This window comes from Carassius auratus, chromosome 49 (assembly GCF_003368295.1).
Source record: "Carassius auratus strain Wakin chromosome 49, ASM336829v1, whole genome shotgun sequence".
NCBI lineage: Eukaryota > Metazoa > Chordata > Actinopteri > Cypriniformes > Cyprinidae > Carassius > Carassius auratus.
The window spans coordinates 928,399-946,447 of NC_039291.1; the positions used below are offsets into that span (position 1 = coordinate 928,399).

General features: G+C 39.5%; 1 protein-coding gene across 1 annotated transcript in view; it reads right to left on the minus strand.

The window, feature by feature from the left end:
* Window positions 1-2,285: 2,285 nt before the first annotated feature.
* LOC113066000 (rho GTPase-activating protein 21-like) overlaps window positions 2,286-18,049 on the minus strand; it is a 62,030-nt gene continuing 46,266 nt past the window's right edge. The window contains exons 11-25 of the mRNA XM_026237548.1: window positions 17,972-18,014; window positions 17,146-17,247; window positions 16,430-16,729; window positions 13,810-13,874; window positions 13,575-13,723; window positions 13,161-13,303; window positions 12,085-12,243; window positions 11,905-11,983; window positions 11,646-11,719; window positions 11,463-11,552; window positions 10,790-10,915; window positions 10,640-10,681; window positions 10,297-10,402; window positions 7,783-7,814; window positions 2,286-5,535 (exon numbers count right to left, since the gene is read on the minus strand). Coding sequence (XP_026093333.1) covers window positions 3,979-5,535; window positions 7,783-7,814; window positions 10,297-10,402; window positions 10,640-10,681; window positions 10,790-10,915; window positions 11,463-11,552; window positions 11,646-11,719; window positions 11,905-11,983; window positions 12,085-12,243; window positions 13,161-13,303; window positions 13,575-13,723; window positions 13,810-13,874; window positions 16,430-16,729; window positions 17,146-17,247; window positions 17,972-18,014 — 3,067 coding nt within the window. The 3' untranslated portion in view covers window positions 2,286-3,978. The remainder of the gene's footprint in view (window positions 5,536-7,782; window positions 7,815-10,296; window positions 10,403-10,639; window positions 10,682-10,789; window positions 10,916-11,462; window positions 11,553-11,645; window positions 11,720-11,904; window positions 11,984-12,084; window positions 12,244-13,160; window positions 13,304-13,574; window positions 13,724-13,809; window positions 13,875-16,429; window positions 16,730-17,145; window positions 17,248-17,971; window positions 18,015-18,049) is intronic.

The following is an 18,049-nucleotide window of genomic DNA, read 5'->3' on the forward strand; positions in this document are numbered from 1 at the left end:
TCCTCGCAACCCAACATTAAGACTTGGATAACACTTGGAAACTGTGCCGTTCCATTTGGAAGGAGGGAAGTGACCCTGTGATACACAATTCACAACTCCTCTCCTTTTGAGACCCAGAGACTGAGTAAACCGCTCTTTAATTGAAGTTTTGAGAACAAAAACAATGAGACACTGGAGCATTTAGGAACTGCACCTTACCATGCTCTTTCATGCAGGCCAGACACAGCCAGAGTGTGGTGCTCCTGGATTACCATTGGACATTGCATGACCCAGGGACTGTGCGGTCACCTTCGTCGCTCGAAGAGCGATTTATGTCGCAGCACACAGTTCATGTAGGACTGCATGGTCATGACCACCCTCGTGCAGGTCTTTCAGGGCTTTGGCCTGATGGACCTGCAGTAATAGAGTAATAGAGCGCAATATCCGCCTCCCCACAAGCTCTGTAAGCCTGATGAATACTAACAGGCCCGTGATGGGAGACACAGGTCACCCTGCAGAGTGGCAGCAGCCATCTGACACAGTTGCAAGGCCACTGACTGAGGGAATGCCTGCGCACCCCAGAGTGGCACCACCATCGAGAGTGGTGAGAGTGGAGGAACTACAATACTTGTTTTGGGCAGTAAAAGGTGCCTTCCACGATCTTTTGAGCTCCTCATTCACTTACGGGAAGAATGGCACCAGAAGGGGGCACTGAGAACCAGCCTGCCCACCCTGTAGAGGGGCCAGCGAATCCCCACGGCCGCTCCACTGTCTGCAGAATGCTTGATGGGTGACAAACCTGACTCTACCAGATACGGGACTGGCCCGATTGCTGGGATGAACACTGGATCACGGCAGAGTCACCCTTTCACCCTTTCACAGCTCAATGCCCAGACATCTAAGGTGCCAGAAAGAGGCGATCACCCATGTTGTTCTTTTAGAGAAATGCTCTTTTGTGCTGAACCATGAAGATGATTGTGTTCTCTCTATGCGACCATGACCACCGCTGCCATGCCGTAACGCTTAGACTCGCTGGCTATGGGCTTTGCAACACCGAAGTAGACAGCAGTAGTGATGCACTACCGCTTAGCTCCGAAACGAAAGGACGAATGAATGTGGTGCACCTGCTGCCTCTTAAACTCATGCTGTTATCAGCGGTAGCTTGATGCAATAATCACATGCCAATGTGGAATGGCTCATTTAGTTTACACGTGAAGTGGATTGGCCTCTCTGGCAAGATCCCAATCCGTCGGTCAAGACCGATGTGATTTTTAGTGACCAACTGAAAGGGAACTTATCATTTGATTTAAGTGCCTACTCTTTATGCTATAAATGTTTCTTAAACTGGGATTCAGGCTGTTAAAAAGAACCACCCAACATAAACACACTAGTAGCTAGGGTTTACACAATGTTATACAATAATCACCCTGCAAGGTGTTTTTGGAAGTCAGTCAGACAGACAGTTAAGCCACCCTAATAATAATAATAATAATAATAATAATAATAATAATAATAATAATAATAATAATAATACAATTTTGTACTGCCCTACCTATAGGACATTCTGCTCGGATACAGAAACAAATTACTTGTTTTGAGGCAGTTATGATTGTATAATGCTCTCTTCTGTTTTGAAGGCGAACAACGAGCATTTATATATTTAATTAAATGAATCAAGCGTTTGCTCTACCAGTCAAAGGTTTGGAGTTGCTGTTCTAAATTTGTTCCTCATGATCTAAATGATCTTATGAAGTCATGAATCTTTTGATCAAAAGGCTGAATGCTGAAATTATCAAATTTTACCTACTTTTGAATATCTTTACAAAATTAAAATGTGAAATTCAAACACATACTGTTGGGGAAATACTAATAAAGAATAGTAAAGTGTATCTGTGTTCAAACTGATGCAATTGCTAGACCTAGAGTCTACATTACATAGATTACCAATGACAATGAGAAGAAGATGCAATGATAATTGATTTCCAGTGTTTTTTTTTTTTTGTTTTTTTTTTGCAGTTGGGAATCACACATTTGAGCATTCAGAGGTAAGATGAAATCCACACACACACACATGTATGATGTCATGCATACTCTATGACTCCAAGGAAGCATATGCTGTCTACTACTCTGGTTAGCTTGGACAAAATATGTGACTTTTTGACAAAGGTAACACAATATATATATATATATATATATATATATATATATATATATATATATATATATATATATATATATATACACACACACACACACACACACTTTGACAAAGCATATGCAGTGGAAGCTCTGGGTCTGTTTTTGCATCGTTTTATATAAAAATGGTATTTTTATTTTTCTGATAAAATTCAGTCATTCATTCACAATACATATTCCATATTAACAAACAACAAAATTAAGAAACGGCACCTTTCCTGTCACCAGAACCAGTTGAGAGGCACTTTTTTCAAAGGAAATACTGTAGTATTCCTTGTGATTTTATGACTTATTTGCTGTCAGGTTGTTCTTTGGATTCAAATGGTTCAACATGACAATACCATTAAGCCTGGTACTGCTACAGATGTTCAGGCTCTGGTGCTTTCAGTTTAGGACTTACTTTCACAATCCTGTAGAAATATAAAAATATTTTATTTTTCTTCCACATTTATGTCTGGCTGTTATGATGCACTGTAAAAGGGATTTCCACAGCACACAGCTCAGGAAACAGCCCATATCAAGGCCAACCTTCAGAATAATAATAATTAATAATAATAAAATAAAAATACTTAAAGTACAGACATTATTTACATGATTTTCACAAATGAAAATTGCAACAAGCAATTTATGTGTCAGTCAATATAACAGCAAGCATATTACATTCTTCATATGAGTAACATCAGGGGTTTTCTTTTTCTTTTTAAATTTGTCCTAAAATTGGACGAGATGCCTTTTCTTTTCCTTTGATGTTAGTATCCTTCAGTAACAGTTTGGCAAATGCATGTCTGTCCTAGTCAGAAAAACTGTGCTGTGACAGCAGCAGAGGCAGTCAGTAAACATTGGTATTGTTCAGCCTCTGAATATCAGGCCACTTCACTGTCATGCACAGCTCCAGTACTGATCCAAAAACAATATAGTCTGATGTAAAAATGTAAAAATTACTCCAGTTACTTTTTATAAGCTTATACACACATACATACACACACACACACACACACACACACACACATATATATATATATATATATATATATATATATATATATTTGTAATATATATTCATATTTATATAAGACATGGGGATGGAAAATAAGGATGGAGTAACCTTAGCTCTAGCTCTAAGTACATTCATTCAATTCAAGGCCTGTTCACCCAAACACACGTTTGGTACGAAAATTCATCCTAATTTTCACATACAACTTGTCTTTTCAGACCAGTATATAAAAACTGCAGAGAGGTTGAATTAATATGCAAATGCACTCTCTGACAGGCGCTTATAGAAAAGCAGAAATATCCTGGTCAGCCTGGTGACCCCGATACAGAAAGCTCTGTGCAAATTTCTAACACCTGGTTGTCAGAGAAAGAAAATCAAATATTATTTACAAGATCTGAAACAGCCATTTAGATGTTTGTATTCACTGTGGTGCTTATCCAACAAAACCAAATAAAAGGGTACAGAGACAATAGAGCTGGTTGTGGATTCTACTAATCGCTGCCATTTAGCAAAATAGCTCCAACAAAATGCTTTATGTAAAGGTGGCTATAGGCATGTCACAAAAAGTGCAAATCTTACTGTTTGGCCAGTTTTCTTCACAGTGTGATGGAAAAGAGAATTGTCACATGGATGGCCTGGAAATGTTCAGGTGGGTCTAAACAGATGCATTAACCCTTTTTTGTCTTTGAAACGTTAAAATGCACTGAATTTACACACCAAATATTCACCTTGAACAGGCCTTTACGCACACATTATGGAATTCTTACACACACGCAGATTATCCTTTTCTTTTAAAGATACTGGTAGAATCATGAGTGCACCACTTGGGCTCCTGACAATTTTCGTGGATGAGCATCAGCCCCAGAATTCAGACTGTTTCTGGATCTGCCTTTTGATGCGCCTCCGTTTACTTGTTCGGAGCTGGACTGGGGACATGGAGAGGCGCTCTCTGCATGGGTCTCTTCCATTTCTGCTGTCTCTAAACCATCTTGACCTTTCAACTCTAGACTGGCCTTGGACTGGCCTTGCTTACGAGCAATCCAGTCCCGGACAGACATGTCTTGAGAGTCACACTTGGGTTTGAGGCGCTCTACAGCACACAGTTCAGCACCTTGATCCACCCCGCCCTGTTCCCTCCAGTCATGAATAACATCTAGTTCAGCAAAATCCCGCTGGCCACCCATAGTATGCCGTCGGCGGATGCCCTTTTTCTTACCACGCGTCTCTGTAGAGCGGGCCTTCTGAGTGCCAACACCGAACATGTCATCGGCAGAGGCACGTATACGGAACTTGAGTCTCTCTGTGATTTTATGATGCCATGCTGGCGCAACGCGGTCCGATTCAGGACGCAATGAGGCACTCAGGCTGCCGGTGGAACGGCCTCTCTTCATCACCTCCAGAACTCGAGACAGTCTATTTGATTCCTTCTTGCTGACCCCTTGATTGCCACCACCAGTGCCTGCCTCCGCAGATGAATCACTGTCTGTCTTTTGTCGTAGGGATCGCCTCCTGGACATGAAGTTGCATTCTTTCAGTTTATGGGAGGGCAGCAAGCGGGAAGCTAGTTTGGGTGTACTTTTGCCACCATCTTCTGTGGACGGTATGTCTAGTCCAGCGATGTCAGGTCTAAACATTGGGAAGTCACTCTCGCTGTCGGTTTCCATCGGCCGCCCCTCACTGATGAGCTCACTGCGCTCGTCATCTGCCTCGTCTCCTCCTCGGCTTTCCGCCACAGACTGCACCTCTGGACTTAATGTGATGGACTCCACTCCTGTCAGAAAGGTGGTAGAGGAAGTGGTTGAGTAGTCCGAAGTAATAGAGCTCACCTCTGCAGTTAGCGAAGCCCCTCCAGGAGTGAGTAATTGCTCAGGGGCCGGTGATGTTGTGCCCCATTTACGAGGTCTGGTTCTGGGTAAAGAGGCTCCAGAGCTCATGGTGCCCAAGTCTGAGGTGATCTCATCTAACTGTGAGGAAGGATCTGAGAGGGTGGATCTAGTGGTGCGACGGTTGAAACCAGGTGAACATGAGAGCTTGGGCAAGGGGGAGAGAGCCAAAGAAGGTTTGTCTTTCATGAAGAAAGAGTTTCTGTGCTCCTTCTTGTTCTTCGGGGTGGACTCTGCACTAATGCTGTTCTTCTCCTCTCCAACAAGTGATTTTCTGCATGCACTTGACCTGCCTGCCACCTCCTCCTGGTTTCGATGGTTCTGCTTTTGAGTTGGGCTATCTTTCTTGGTGAACATGATATCGAGGTCGTCATCGGAGCTGCTGGCTTGCAGCTTCTCCTTGTGCTTCTTTCGTTTGCGGTTGGCCACAGCAAAAATGTTGAACTCGTGGCTGCAGTGGTCCTTCCCTGATCCCCAGGGGCCCTGAACAGAAAGAGATAGATTCAGTCGAAGGGAAAACAGAATAACCTTGTAAACCAAGGAGCCATGAAGCACTAAGTCCTAGCAAGAAAACATGGGGAAAAAAACCCAACAACAGGCACTGCAGCTGGCTAACCCAGAGTACTCCACCTGCTTCTCTGATAGCAGCACAAATCAGAGGTTGAAGGACTGAACATAGAAAGAAACATTAGAGAAAGTCACAGAGCTCCAAATGATGTCTCTTTTTTTTTAGAACAGCCACAAAGCACAAGCAGCACCCGCAACAGCACCATTACATGGAAAAAGCTGCATGGGTTGCATTTAAAAAAAAAACAAAGCTGGAGCCAGATGACAGAGAAAGGGATGGGAATCATAACCCATTTGACACTACTTGTAGTACTTCCAAGGAAGTGTAACCCCTCTCTCCCGGGTCCTCACCGCCACACCTCGCACCCGTGCCGAGTGGGCCTCGAACCCAGGTCTCTGGCATGGGACGCGGACGCACTAACAAGGAGTCCTCCATTACAGAAGAAATAAAGTATTTGAGTCTACCTACTCTGTATTATATATTATATTGATTTTTTGTTTTGGATTATAAGATGTATGAAACAAAAACAATGCTATTTTACATACTTTAACATACCAAAAGTTTATTGTTAACTTATTCCCCAAGTTTATCTTCATATTAGAAGACACATAATACTTATTGGCATGGAATGTTTACGTGGGTCTAAACAGATGCATTAACCCTATATATATTAGGCGTGTAACGGTACGTGTATTCGTACCGGACCGTTTCGGTACAGGGCTTTCGGTACGGTGCACGTGTGTACTGAATGCCCGAATGCAATATTTTGTTTGCGGAACATGTACATTTTCGTGTTTCCAGACAACATATTAAGTGGCGGAAGTCTTCGCGTTCAGCGCAAATCCCGCCCTGCAGCTGATTCTAAGGTCGGTGACACACTGGCTGCGTGGCATGAGCGTGTCGTTTCTGCTGCGTGTTAGTTGCATGACGGCTGTTTCGCGTTTTCTGTGTCTTTACACACCAGAATCATGCCTGACGCGGCGCTGGCGCGTTTCTGCTACTGTAGATGACATAGAGGGAGACCGCTGAGGCGCCGACAGACCAGGATCTTGTCTTCACGACAACTATTTCTAAACTTTATGTTGAGCATAAATATAAAGCCTACTGATAAAGGACACCGTCAACAGTATTGACGGCAAAATAGAAAATTTTTGACAGGTGCAATATGCCAGTGTGTCACCGGCCTAATGTTTTCAAAAGGCATCACGCGAATGTGAACATCACTACAACTAGGAAAAAACGATTGTAATTCAAACGTAGCTCCCGTCGACATTTAAACAGACCTTTGCTCTTAATCCCGATCGGTCCAACACAATAACGAAATCTGAGCAGGTCTAAAAACTGAAACTGTTTATACTTCACTTTACACTTTGGAAAAGTTATATATATATATATATATATATATATATATATATATATATATATATATTTTTTTTTTTTTTTTTTAAATATGAGCAGGCCTACAAGCTGGGATTGGTTATGCTGCACTGTAATCATAGTTATTTATCTATATTTTTCATTATATTTTGTTATTGGTTTAAGACAGAGTATTTTATTTAGTGGAGAACTTTGCAGCAGTATTTTATTTCTTATTCTTTTTTATTATATATATATATATATATATATATATATATATATATATATATATATATATATATATATATATATATATAATTAAAAAGTATTATAAAAAAAGTGTAATCAAATTGTTAAAACAAAGTTTATAGTAATAAACAACCTGCAGTTTAATGTTTGCATTTCTTTCCCTTACTGTACCGAAAATGAACCGAACCGCGACTTTAAAACCGAGGTACGTACCGAACCGTGATTTTTGCGTACCGTTACACCCCTAATATATATATATATACATTGGACATTCAAGAACTGTTAAGAGAGTCGAACAGCATGAAGATAATTTGCTTGCAGTATTTTGTGAAAATGGTTCTCGATTCCCATACCTAGTGCATCTTTTAGCAACATCTCATTGCCCTGTTACACTGAATGTAGTGCATGTTCAAAGATCTGTCTAGTCTCTTCAAGATGCACCTGGCTCTCAGGTACTGCACTGGGAGTGGTGAAGTGTCAGTCTGGTGAAAGAACTACACTCACCCACAATACCTGCCCTATCAGAGAAGGGGCTGCAGTCCAAGGGTCAAACTCACCTTAGATTTAGCAGAGTCACTGGTTGGTGAATCTGTGGAGTAAAGAGAAATGATACACGATTAGTGGATTGCACATGTCCTTGTACTGATCTAAAAAATACAGACAGTAGGTGATAAGAAGAGATACATATGCATGAAGAAAGGGTGTGCATGGGGACAAGAGCATGAAAAACAACAGAAGAGCGGAATGACGGGGAATATGGATCCAATTCAGGAGTGCATGCATTGCAAACTAACGAGTGAGTGCTGTTTTATCATAACACTCACATACTACATATTCACCAGTAGGGGGCAATCTTTCACGTGTAAGAAAATCCAGCAAACACAGACAATATGGTCACATGAATCTGGCACAAAATGAATTTTTGTGGTTGCAAAAGAGATCAGTTGGACTTTACCCATTTTATGAAGGAATAAATGCACCTAATATGATGCATGGAGAGTGACACAAGACCATAGAGTACACACACAATGATGAGGGTCTTGCAGGCAGTGTCATAAGTGATATTTATATTATATGACCTATATTAAAATCTGTAACCATCTGATTCCAACATACTATGATCCTTAGAAGCAGATATACAGAACCTATAATTGTAAGAAGAAATCAGAGAAAAAAAATGTATTCTCCATAAATCTTAAGTAGAATACATGTATAATTTTAAGTAATCAGCATAATACTGGGTTCCATAAAAGTAAAACCCATCTGTGACATTCTGTCAGTTGCAAAAAAAAAAAAAAATGATGTGGCTATATATACAACCTAAAGTTTGTCTGTATATAACAGCAGCCCCACTTATAACAAGACCATGTAGACAACTTTAAAACTCAAATAACACATTTTTATAAAGAGGATTTAATGTGAGAAACACCTCTAAAGATTTGAGTTCTAAGTAAAATATTTTATTTTTTAACTTTTTTTATTTTATTTTTTTATCCTGGATATTCCTTAAGTGAATTTAGTGTTTTCTAATGGTTACTGGAAATGTTGCATTTAAACAGTTAATTCAACAACCCTTTCCACTCTAAGCTCATGCACAATGTGTGTAATTCAGAAATGGATGTTTAATGACAGTGCTGAGGCTAGTCTGATGTGTTCTGTTGTGACCACAATGAAGATGACACACTCGAGGCACGAACCAAGCTCAGAAGTGACAGGGGTCAGAGAGGGGCTAGCTACACAGAAAAGATGACACTATGGGAAGACAGAATGGCAGCAAGGAAGAGTTAAACAACCGATTCACTGCTGTCTTTGCTCCCATTTCATTTTCCAGGGCAAAGACAAAGGCAAATTTTGGAGGCTTATTTCTTCTGTGTCGAGCTAAGCCCCCCTGCACACCCCTTGGTTGTGACAAATGGTTTGACCGAGTGATTTTCAGAACCGAGTATCATTACCATGCTGTCTCTCCGTTTGGCCAGCATTCAGAGAGAGAGAGAGAGAGAGGGGCGACAGATGGCAAAGAGCCTTTGAGACAGCAGAACTGCTCAACGCCAGGTAAACTCACAAACCATGCCCCACAGAACCCAACAGTTCTGCTGCGCTTTCCCATTGCACTTTTTGTTCTCTTTCATTCTCTCCATGTCATAAAATGCGAGGGTGTCTGCAGACTAGACAGCTGCACTGCGGGCAACAGTCCTCCCTCTTCCTACAGTTCCAGCTGCCCATCACGGACACTATTGAGTCCATCAGTGACATCAAGGTGTGACAGACTCCGCCCACTTGTCCTGTGTCAAGATCAGTATGTGTGAATGCTGGGAAAGCCTTTAGGACACGCGACAGAGGGGCACTAGAGACAGAGGGATCAGAGATTGGCAAGCGTTTTCTGCGTTCGTTTTGGCTTTAGCTATTTGTTTGTTCTATCTTGGAGAAAGAACATGACGTTTTAGTAGAGCAGTTGGCAGAATTACAGGTACGAGTTTAAACGTATAGAGAAAGAGACACGCTAAATGGGTGAATCTCAAAGAAACGGTTGTATTTCAACCCAAAATCCCTCCAAAAAATGTGCATATAGAATTTTTTTTCAATTTTATTTTGTTTATTTTTTATAATCTTATTGTTCTCTCTCAATTTTTTCCTTATTATTTTTAGGTGAAATATGAACCGGCTATTTCTTTGGACAGGTTTTGTGAGATTCACACAGACATGACAAATAACCAAAACAGAAATGGGATAAAGACAGAAAGTTGCCAAAATCGACATACTACAAATGCAATCAGAAAATCAAAACCAAATAATTCAAGGTCACACCAAGCCAATTTAATATTTTGCCTCCCAAACTCACACAGGCTTTGAAATTAATCCATAGCACAGTTTTTATTTAAAATCATAGGGAGAAGCTGCTTCTGTTCACAGAAAAGTAAAGCATTTTTCAGCAATATATATATAAACAAAATTCAACATAGTATTGTAGTTTTTGCTTTAGTTCATGTGGGCTCTAGATATAATTATTATTTGCATAAGGGTATAAAAGGTGAACCCGTCTCAGAGAGGGTCCAACCAAGGGCACATGTTACCTGACACTTCCCCTGGAGAGGTGCCCGTCCGGCCGATGTTGGTCAGCAGGTGGTCAATGTTAGGCACAGGCTGAGACTCCACAGCACTCTCCTCCTGGACCGTCGTCTGAGTGACATACAGAAAAACAAATGAATGAAGAGTTGCAGCGAGAAACTAGTCACAAATTCAGTCACAATACCAGAGCATATCCCCAGTTACGAATGAGATAGACTCCGTAGTTTAAGGGTTAATCAGGGTTAGGGGTGTGTTCAAATACCTGCCTACCTTAGCAAACACATCTAACAATTAAATAATAATAATAATAATAAAAGGAATGAAGAATGCAGCTGTAGTAATACACACCGTAGGCTCCTTTTCACCCTCCTCAGTGAAGAACCAGTCGTACTGCAAGAGAACACCAGACTGCATTCAGAATTTTTTCACCAATGCTCAAATACCTGACACATTTGGGAGAGGTGTTTTCTTTCTCCACGGGAGGATTAAAGAACTCACATGCTGAATGAGCGTTTCTACAATCTTGTACTGGTCTGGCATATGTGTCACCATGTGGGTCATATTGTCTTCAGATGTTCTCACCAATGTCGGGCCGAACACAATGGCCAGATTCCGTGGCTCCATCTGACACAACGACAAATGAGCAAGATGATACATTTCTCCCTAGATGAGACCTTTTCTATCTATATAAACACAAAGGGAGTGATTATATCACAGGAAATGTGACCACTGCACCACTTTTTGCTGTTTTGTTTACTTTTTTCAATCCTGTTCTCATTGCGTACAAATCATCAGTGCACATTACTATACAGTAACTTGCTCTGCCTAAAAAACTACTTTCATTTTGGGTTGATATCAACCAAGCCCTTTCCTCCAACCATATATGGGCATCCAATCAATTTTTGATCTATAAATTCAAGTCACACCACTCATGAATATCTAATTTCTCTCAAAAAATAACTACTAATACGTAGTATATGTTATCCTTTAAAAACGAGCTTCAAAATAAATATCCGGATCACTGTAAATCTGGAAAAAAAGCTTGAAAACCTCTCTCGAGATCCCTGAATTATGTGTTCTGTTCCCTTCTGCTGCACATCATCTTGTTGTTTTTGAACGGAAGTGCACATTTCTGTGTGTACATCCCTGTGGGACACCAGGAATGGTTTACCTTGTTCTTTTCCGAGTTTTCAGCCACAGTTTTGAGATGTGCAGAGAGGAACTTCAGTGTTTCGTAATGATGATCAGGCAACTCATGAAGCTGAAAAATTTGAGGTTTATTTAGGATCGCCATAACAAACAGTGAAATTATAATCACTATAAACAAATGGTAATTAGGTCAACTGCCTCTTACCAGTCTTTTGAGCACTTTGAGTCTCTCTACAGGATCCTCTATTCTGTTGGCATCAATAAAGTCTGCATACTTCTCTATAGAGGCCAGATCATAAAGGAAAATGATTTCAGCTCTCAGGTGTTGAAATTACATGTCTATTACACTCACAGCCACTAGATGGCAAACTACACAACTAATGTTAATCAAATGCAAGATACATGAATAAAATATGAGTCATAAATAGCCTCAAGCAAGGGAATTCCAAAAAGCATGTTTTTACCGTCAGTGAATAGGGGTTCAGGAAGTTTCCTGAAGAAGGATTTGAGTAAACTGCTGATCACGTTCAAGTCCTTCCATTTCTGTCCAGGAACACATTTATTTTAAAAAAAAAGATGACAAAGGACCTCAAGCAAGAAGCTGAGAATATGTTACAAACACATGAACTACATGCTACACTTACATCATCCTGAATATCGATGTCGCCCATGCCCTTGTTATTGAGCTCTTCCTGCATGGTGGAGATGGAGGCATTATTTCCTGGCACTCTGTAAATGCCAGTGTATTCCAGTCCCCGTTCTTCCACCAGCTTACAGCACACTTCAACTATCAGAGGAACAAACTAAAACACACAAAGAACGGTCACATGCCTGCAAGCCAATCTAAAACGACACGACATATGAATGTGTTTACATAGACAAATATGACTCCAAAATCAGCAGTATGAAAAACGTAACAGGATCCAATACAATTACATTCATCCTACAGACTAAAATATTACTCTTAAACACCTACAGCTAAAAATATCAAGTATATTTTAAATGCAATAAATTGCAACTTATGTTATCATTACACACATTTATTACCATAAAAGTTTCAATAAAAATGGTCAAAGTATATTGTAGTTTATCATAAATGCTTGTCGGTACATTCAAAAGTACACTTTAACCATATTTCACAGACAATAGAATAAGAAAACAACATATAAAGATGTACTATAACAGTATAACTTTTATGTACTAAAACAGTAAAACTTTAAAGTTTATTAAAGTACCGTATTTTTTGGACTATAAGTCGCACCTGAGTATAAGTCGCATCAGCCCAAAAATACGTCATGATGAGGGAAAAAAAAAAAAAACACATATAAGTCGTACTGGACTATAAGTCGCATTTATTTAGAACAAAGAGAAAACATTACCGTCCAGAGAGGGCGCTCTATGTTTTCAGTGTAGACTACAGGAGCACTGAGCAGCATAGAGCGCCCTCTGGCGGCTGTGGATGGTAATGTTTTCTCTTGGTTCATTTCTCTTGGTTCATGTCAAATTCATTTTGATAAATAAGTCGTACCTGACTATAAGTTGCAGGACCAGCCAAACTATGAAAAAAAGTGCGACTTATAGTCCGGAAAATACGGTATATTACACTTTTAAAGTGTACTACACTCCTTTTTCACAAAGGAAGGCTTTGGGATGTCACTAAAATTAACAATGCCAAGTGAAACAGCGAGAGAAAGACAGAAGATGTTCTTTGTGGTCTTACTCTGTTGTTCTGAGCTGGAGGACAGTCATCTAGTCTTACTCCAAATGTGATTCCATGAGATGATTTCTTCTCAAATGGCTTTCTCATCAGACCAGGGATGCCCTTCCGCCATGTGCCCTTATCCTTGGGTGGGCTGGTTTCGTCTATTTATAGACAACCATAATAAGAATTTGCCACAGAGAACCAAGTCTCAAACATAGTGAGCTGTATATCTTCTAAGACAGCACCTTAACCCAAAGGAAACTCACAAGTGATTTATTATGCACTAATCAACAGCACTAATTACAGTTTGATGTTAGCATGTTGCTAAGCAAAATACTCTACGCACAAAAATATTTAACATACACACGCACTGTGATGATGCTTTACTGTACTAAATAAAATACAACGAGCAAGTGCCCTTGATGCTGTTACCTTTATGCATGGCTTTCCTATCATGGTCCTTGTTTGGTGAGTGAGGGCTTGTGGCTTTATTCTCCCCTTTATTGCCCAGTAACGTCTGCCTGATGCTCAGGGACTGACGGGACGCCCTGGGTGAGAGTTCTGTTTTACTGCTTGGTGGACTGCAACACACAGAAACCAAGTCAAGATCGAGAAGAGGAAGAACACTACAAAATAGGATGAGGACCCTTCCCTTTTTCCTACTTACCTCATTAGAGTGTTGTACTCCTTTATTTTCCGGTTGATGAGGTCTGTGCTAGTTACAGTTGCATTCTACAGAAGGAAGAAGGAAAGAGAGAAAATGGCATGGTTTTTCTGAAAAGTTCAAAAAAGCCCTAGGTTATGTTCAGCTATTGTAAGAAGGTTATTTAAATAGGTTTCGTTCCATGATTCATGAGGAAGTCCAAAACATTCTCCATATCTATATCAGGCACTAGACCTGGATAGACTTACCCCTATAATTCAAAGACAAAATGTGGTTTCTGTACCACTTACGTCACTAAAGGAAACTGCAAAAATAATGATTGTTTAAATAAAAAACTAAAAAAAAAACTGGTTTTCCGTCTGTCATTGGTCTGACAAACAGACTGCTCCACCATAAAACCCATGGCAATGGCTGAGCCAATGTTAAGTCAAATTAATTTGTATATCGCTTTTCACCACACACATTGCTTCAAAGCAGCTTTATAGAAGGTCATACTGTTATGTTTATAATGTCTTAGTGCGTTACCATAGAGCAAGTTTTACGGCTGTGCGATGTGACAATATAAAACTATGATACAAGTAATCCTCAAAAGTAATTAAGGTCATAGATAATGTTCCGTTTTATTATACTCAAAATTCATCAATGAAGATATAATCAGTTGTCTTGAGTGAAAAAAAAAGTCTGATGTGAGTTTAACATATTCCATCATTCTATAACATTTCATTTTAATTTTGTTTCTAGCTTTTTTACAACTTAGGGTTAGGGTTAGAGTTTGTACACACACTGGCAGCGTCGCTTGAATAAAGTCTGTAGAAATATCATCAATGCCAATTGATTTATGTGGTAGAAGATTTAGCTTTGTACATAGATATTTTTTACTGGAATAGAAGAAAAAAATAAATAAATAAAAATAAAAAACTTTGGTCATCCTTGAAGTGAAAAAATATTGTCATTCGATTCACTATTTTGGTCTGCCACCTTGAACTTTAGCAGGCATTTCTGGAGTGCGATATCTTTGAGTTGTGCCAGCCAAAGCATGAGATTTCTCATCCGATGTGCGAGAATAGAGAAGGCTTGTGTAGGGAAGACATACAGATGACTTGATGGGGCAAATTGGGGTTAATGCGAAGAGATCTGAATGTTAAATTGTATTAACCTACATGAGCACCACGGCTCAAAGTGTAGGAGCATGAACACTTACTACAAGGGCTCAACAAATAGGAATTCAGTAATAAAAATCTAAACAAAACTCCAAGCATCCAAGTCTCTCTTAACATAATTCGGATAGTAAGTACGTAACTGATACATTTACTGTAAGTATGAATCATAAAGGTGCCATCAAAAATGAAAATTTGATGTTTTTCTGATTACACGCAGAGAATCCAAGATGTAGGTGACTTTGTTGCTTCAGTAGAACACAAACAAAGATTTTTAACTCTGACCATTGCAGTCTGTCAGTCATGTAATGGATGAAAATGGTAATCAAGGCTTCACCGCAATGTCCGAACTGTCCTGAGCGCATTCTCAACAGCGGCGCATGACACGTCTTTTTCTACTTGCTATATGGCGGACTTATACGTGCATTACCGCCGCCTAGCTCTCAAATTGACACTCCTAACTGAGATTGTAGATAGAGGGTCAATGATCCATTTGAGAGGTAGGTGGTGGTAATGCACTTATCAGTCTGCAATCTGCCATAAAGCAAGAAGCCACGTCACGCACTCAGGACAATTCGGACGTTGTGATGAATCAGAGTTAAAATATGAATACTGTTCAGTTTCTTGCACAGACCGATTGTTTCCTGTCTTTACACATCTATGTATCATCACGATTCCCATTCACTTCAATTATTATGACTGACAGACTACAACGGTTTGAGTTAAAAATCTTGGTTTGTGTTGAAACTACTGAAGAAACAAACTCACTTACATTTTGGATGCCCTGGGGGTAAGCAGATAAACATACAGTACAGACCAAAATTGTGGACACACCTTCTCATTCAAAGAGTTTTCTTTATTTTCATGACTATGAAAATTGTAGATTCACACTGAAGGCATCAAGGGCTATTTGAGCAAGAAGGAGAGTGATGGGGTGCTGCGCCAGATGACCTGGCCTCCACAGTCACCGGACCTGAACCCAATCGAGATGGTTTAGGGGTGAGCTGGACCACAGACAGAAGGCAAAAGGGCCAACAAGTGCTAAGCATCTCTCGGGGAACTCCTTCAAGACTGTTGGAAGACCATTTCAGGTGACTGCCTCTTGAAGCTCATCAAGAGAATGCCAAGAGTGTGCAAAGCAGTAATCAAAGCAAAAGATGGCTACTTTGAAGAACCTAGAATATGACATATTTTCAGTTGTTTCACACTTTTTTGTTATGTATATAATTCCATAATTATTTCCACATGTGTTTTGATTCCTTCAGTGTGAATCTACAATTTTCACAGTCATGAAAATAAAGAAAACTCTTTGAATGAGAAGGTGTGTGCAAACTTTTGGTCTGTACTGTAATTTATTTTTATTTTTTTTCATTTTTGGGTGAACTATACTTTTAATGGCAGGTATTGCTCCTTTAATTGTATGTATGAACTGAAATTGTTTATGTTTATGATTACTGATCAGTCACCTCTTCATCCAAATTGCTGTTCTCTTGAATGACTCGGATCCAGGACAGCATTTCCTCACGATCTTCTGCCTGGAACAGGTATTCACAGTCTGATGTTGTCAGCCGAAGGACGTTCTTCCGCTTTGTGTCGCTATAGGAGATGTCAATCAGGCAGGACTTGATGCTGATTGGCAGAGGCTCTTCTTCAATCTGGCAGTTGCCGTTGGTTTGTCCGTCCCTCTTGTCCTTGTACAGGTAGAGGCAGTGGCCACGGAGCACAGCGTAAATCTGCTTCCATGACCGCATGTTACTGCCAACACGCTGTAGAAAAGACAACAGAATTATGAAAATATGTCTGAATGTGCCATGCTTTAAGTTAAAATAGCAAATATACACAAGTCTTCGGCAAGAGTGAATGGCCTCCATTTTTAGTTTTGATAAAAAAACGACGGTCTGGCGGTACACTATGCCGCTTATTAAAAATCAACTTATCCAATAAATAAATGCAAATAATGAAATATAGTTGCTTGTCAATATAGTTGCCAACATTGAATGTTTCTGAAAGCCTTCCAGCCATTCTCATTCATTCAGAGGTTCAAAGACTCGTTGCAACACGTTAACAATACGACAAGGACTCCTAAAGCACAAGAGACCAACATACTCTAAAAACACCTTCATTCCGTACTGGGACCTGGAACAAGAGAAATCATGAATGTGAATTTTGGTGTTTAGTGTACCTTTCCCTTATCTGAGTTGAGCTGCCGGAAATGAAGTGGACCCTCCTTTGTGGCATCAGTGAAGACATCTGAAGTAGAGTCCTCAGAGGATCTGTCAACTGCCTGAAACACACCAAACATGGATCAGCCAGGATTCACCCTTTCTCAAAATTTCCATTGAAAACCCTATGAGATACTTTTATCAGTTTGGTAACTGGAAGACAACTGAGTTCAAAAGGCAGTTATCGAGTTAGTCTGATTATTAAATTTAATCACAAGCAATGCTAAAAGTGTTTTGACAACTCTCTTTCCATCTCATTACAATCATTTTAGAGCCATTCGTTCATCAAAAGAGAGAAAACATTTTATTTTGTTTTGAACTTGCATACAGGTCAGGCTGCAGAGTTATCATTTTAGCAAGAAAATGACACAAAATTATCAATAAATTAACAGAATTAATGCTAGCTGGAGATCAGCCCTTACGAAAGGAAAATATATTTACCAATATATTTCTTAAAATATATTGTGATATATTGTAATTTTCCCTTTTTATTTTCTAATATTTTATATATCTGAATACATTTAATAATACATTGATGATACATATATTATATAATATATAGCAAAATATAAAAATGATTTTCGCTTTCAATATATTGCAATATATTGGAAAAAAATTAATATATTTAAGAATATATGCCTAATATATTACATGATATTTTCCAATATACTGCAATATATTTTTGTTTCATAAGGGAGATGCCAACAGGACAGACCTTTATCTTAGATGTGTGTGAACTAATAGTAATTTGTCATGTATTATCATTATTACAGCAGTCTCATTTACCTTTCTAAGGCCCTTGAATCCATGGGTGTGTTTAATCGACCGCCTGTAGAGACAGTAAACAGAGAGGTCATACAGTGC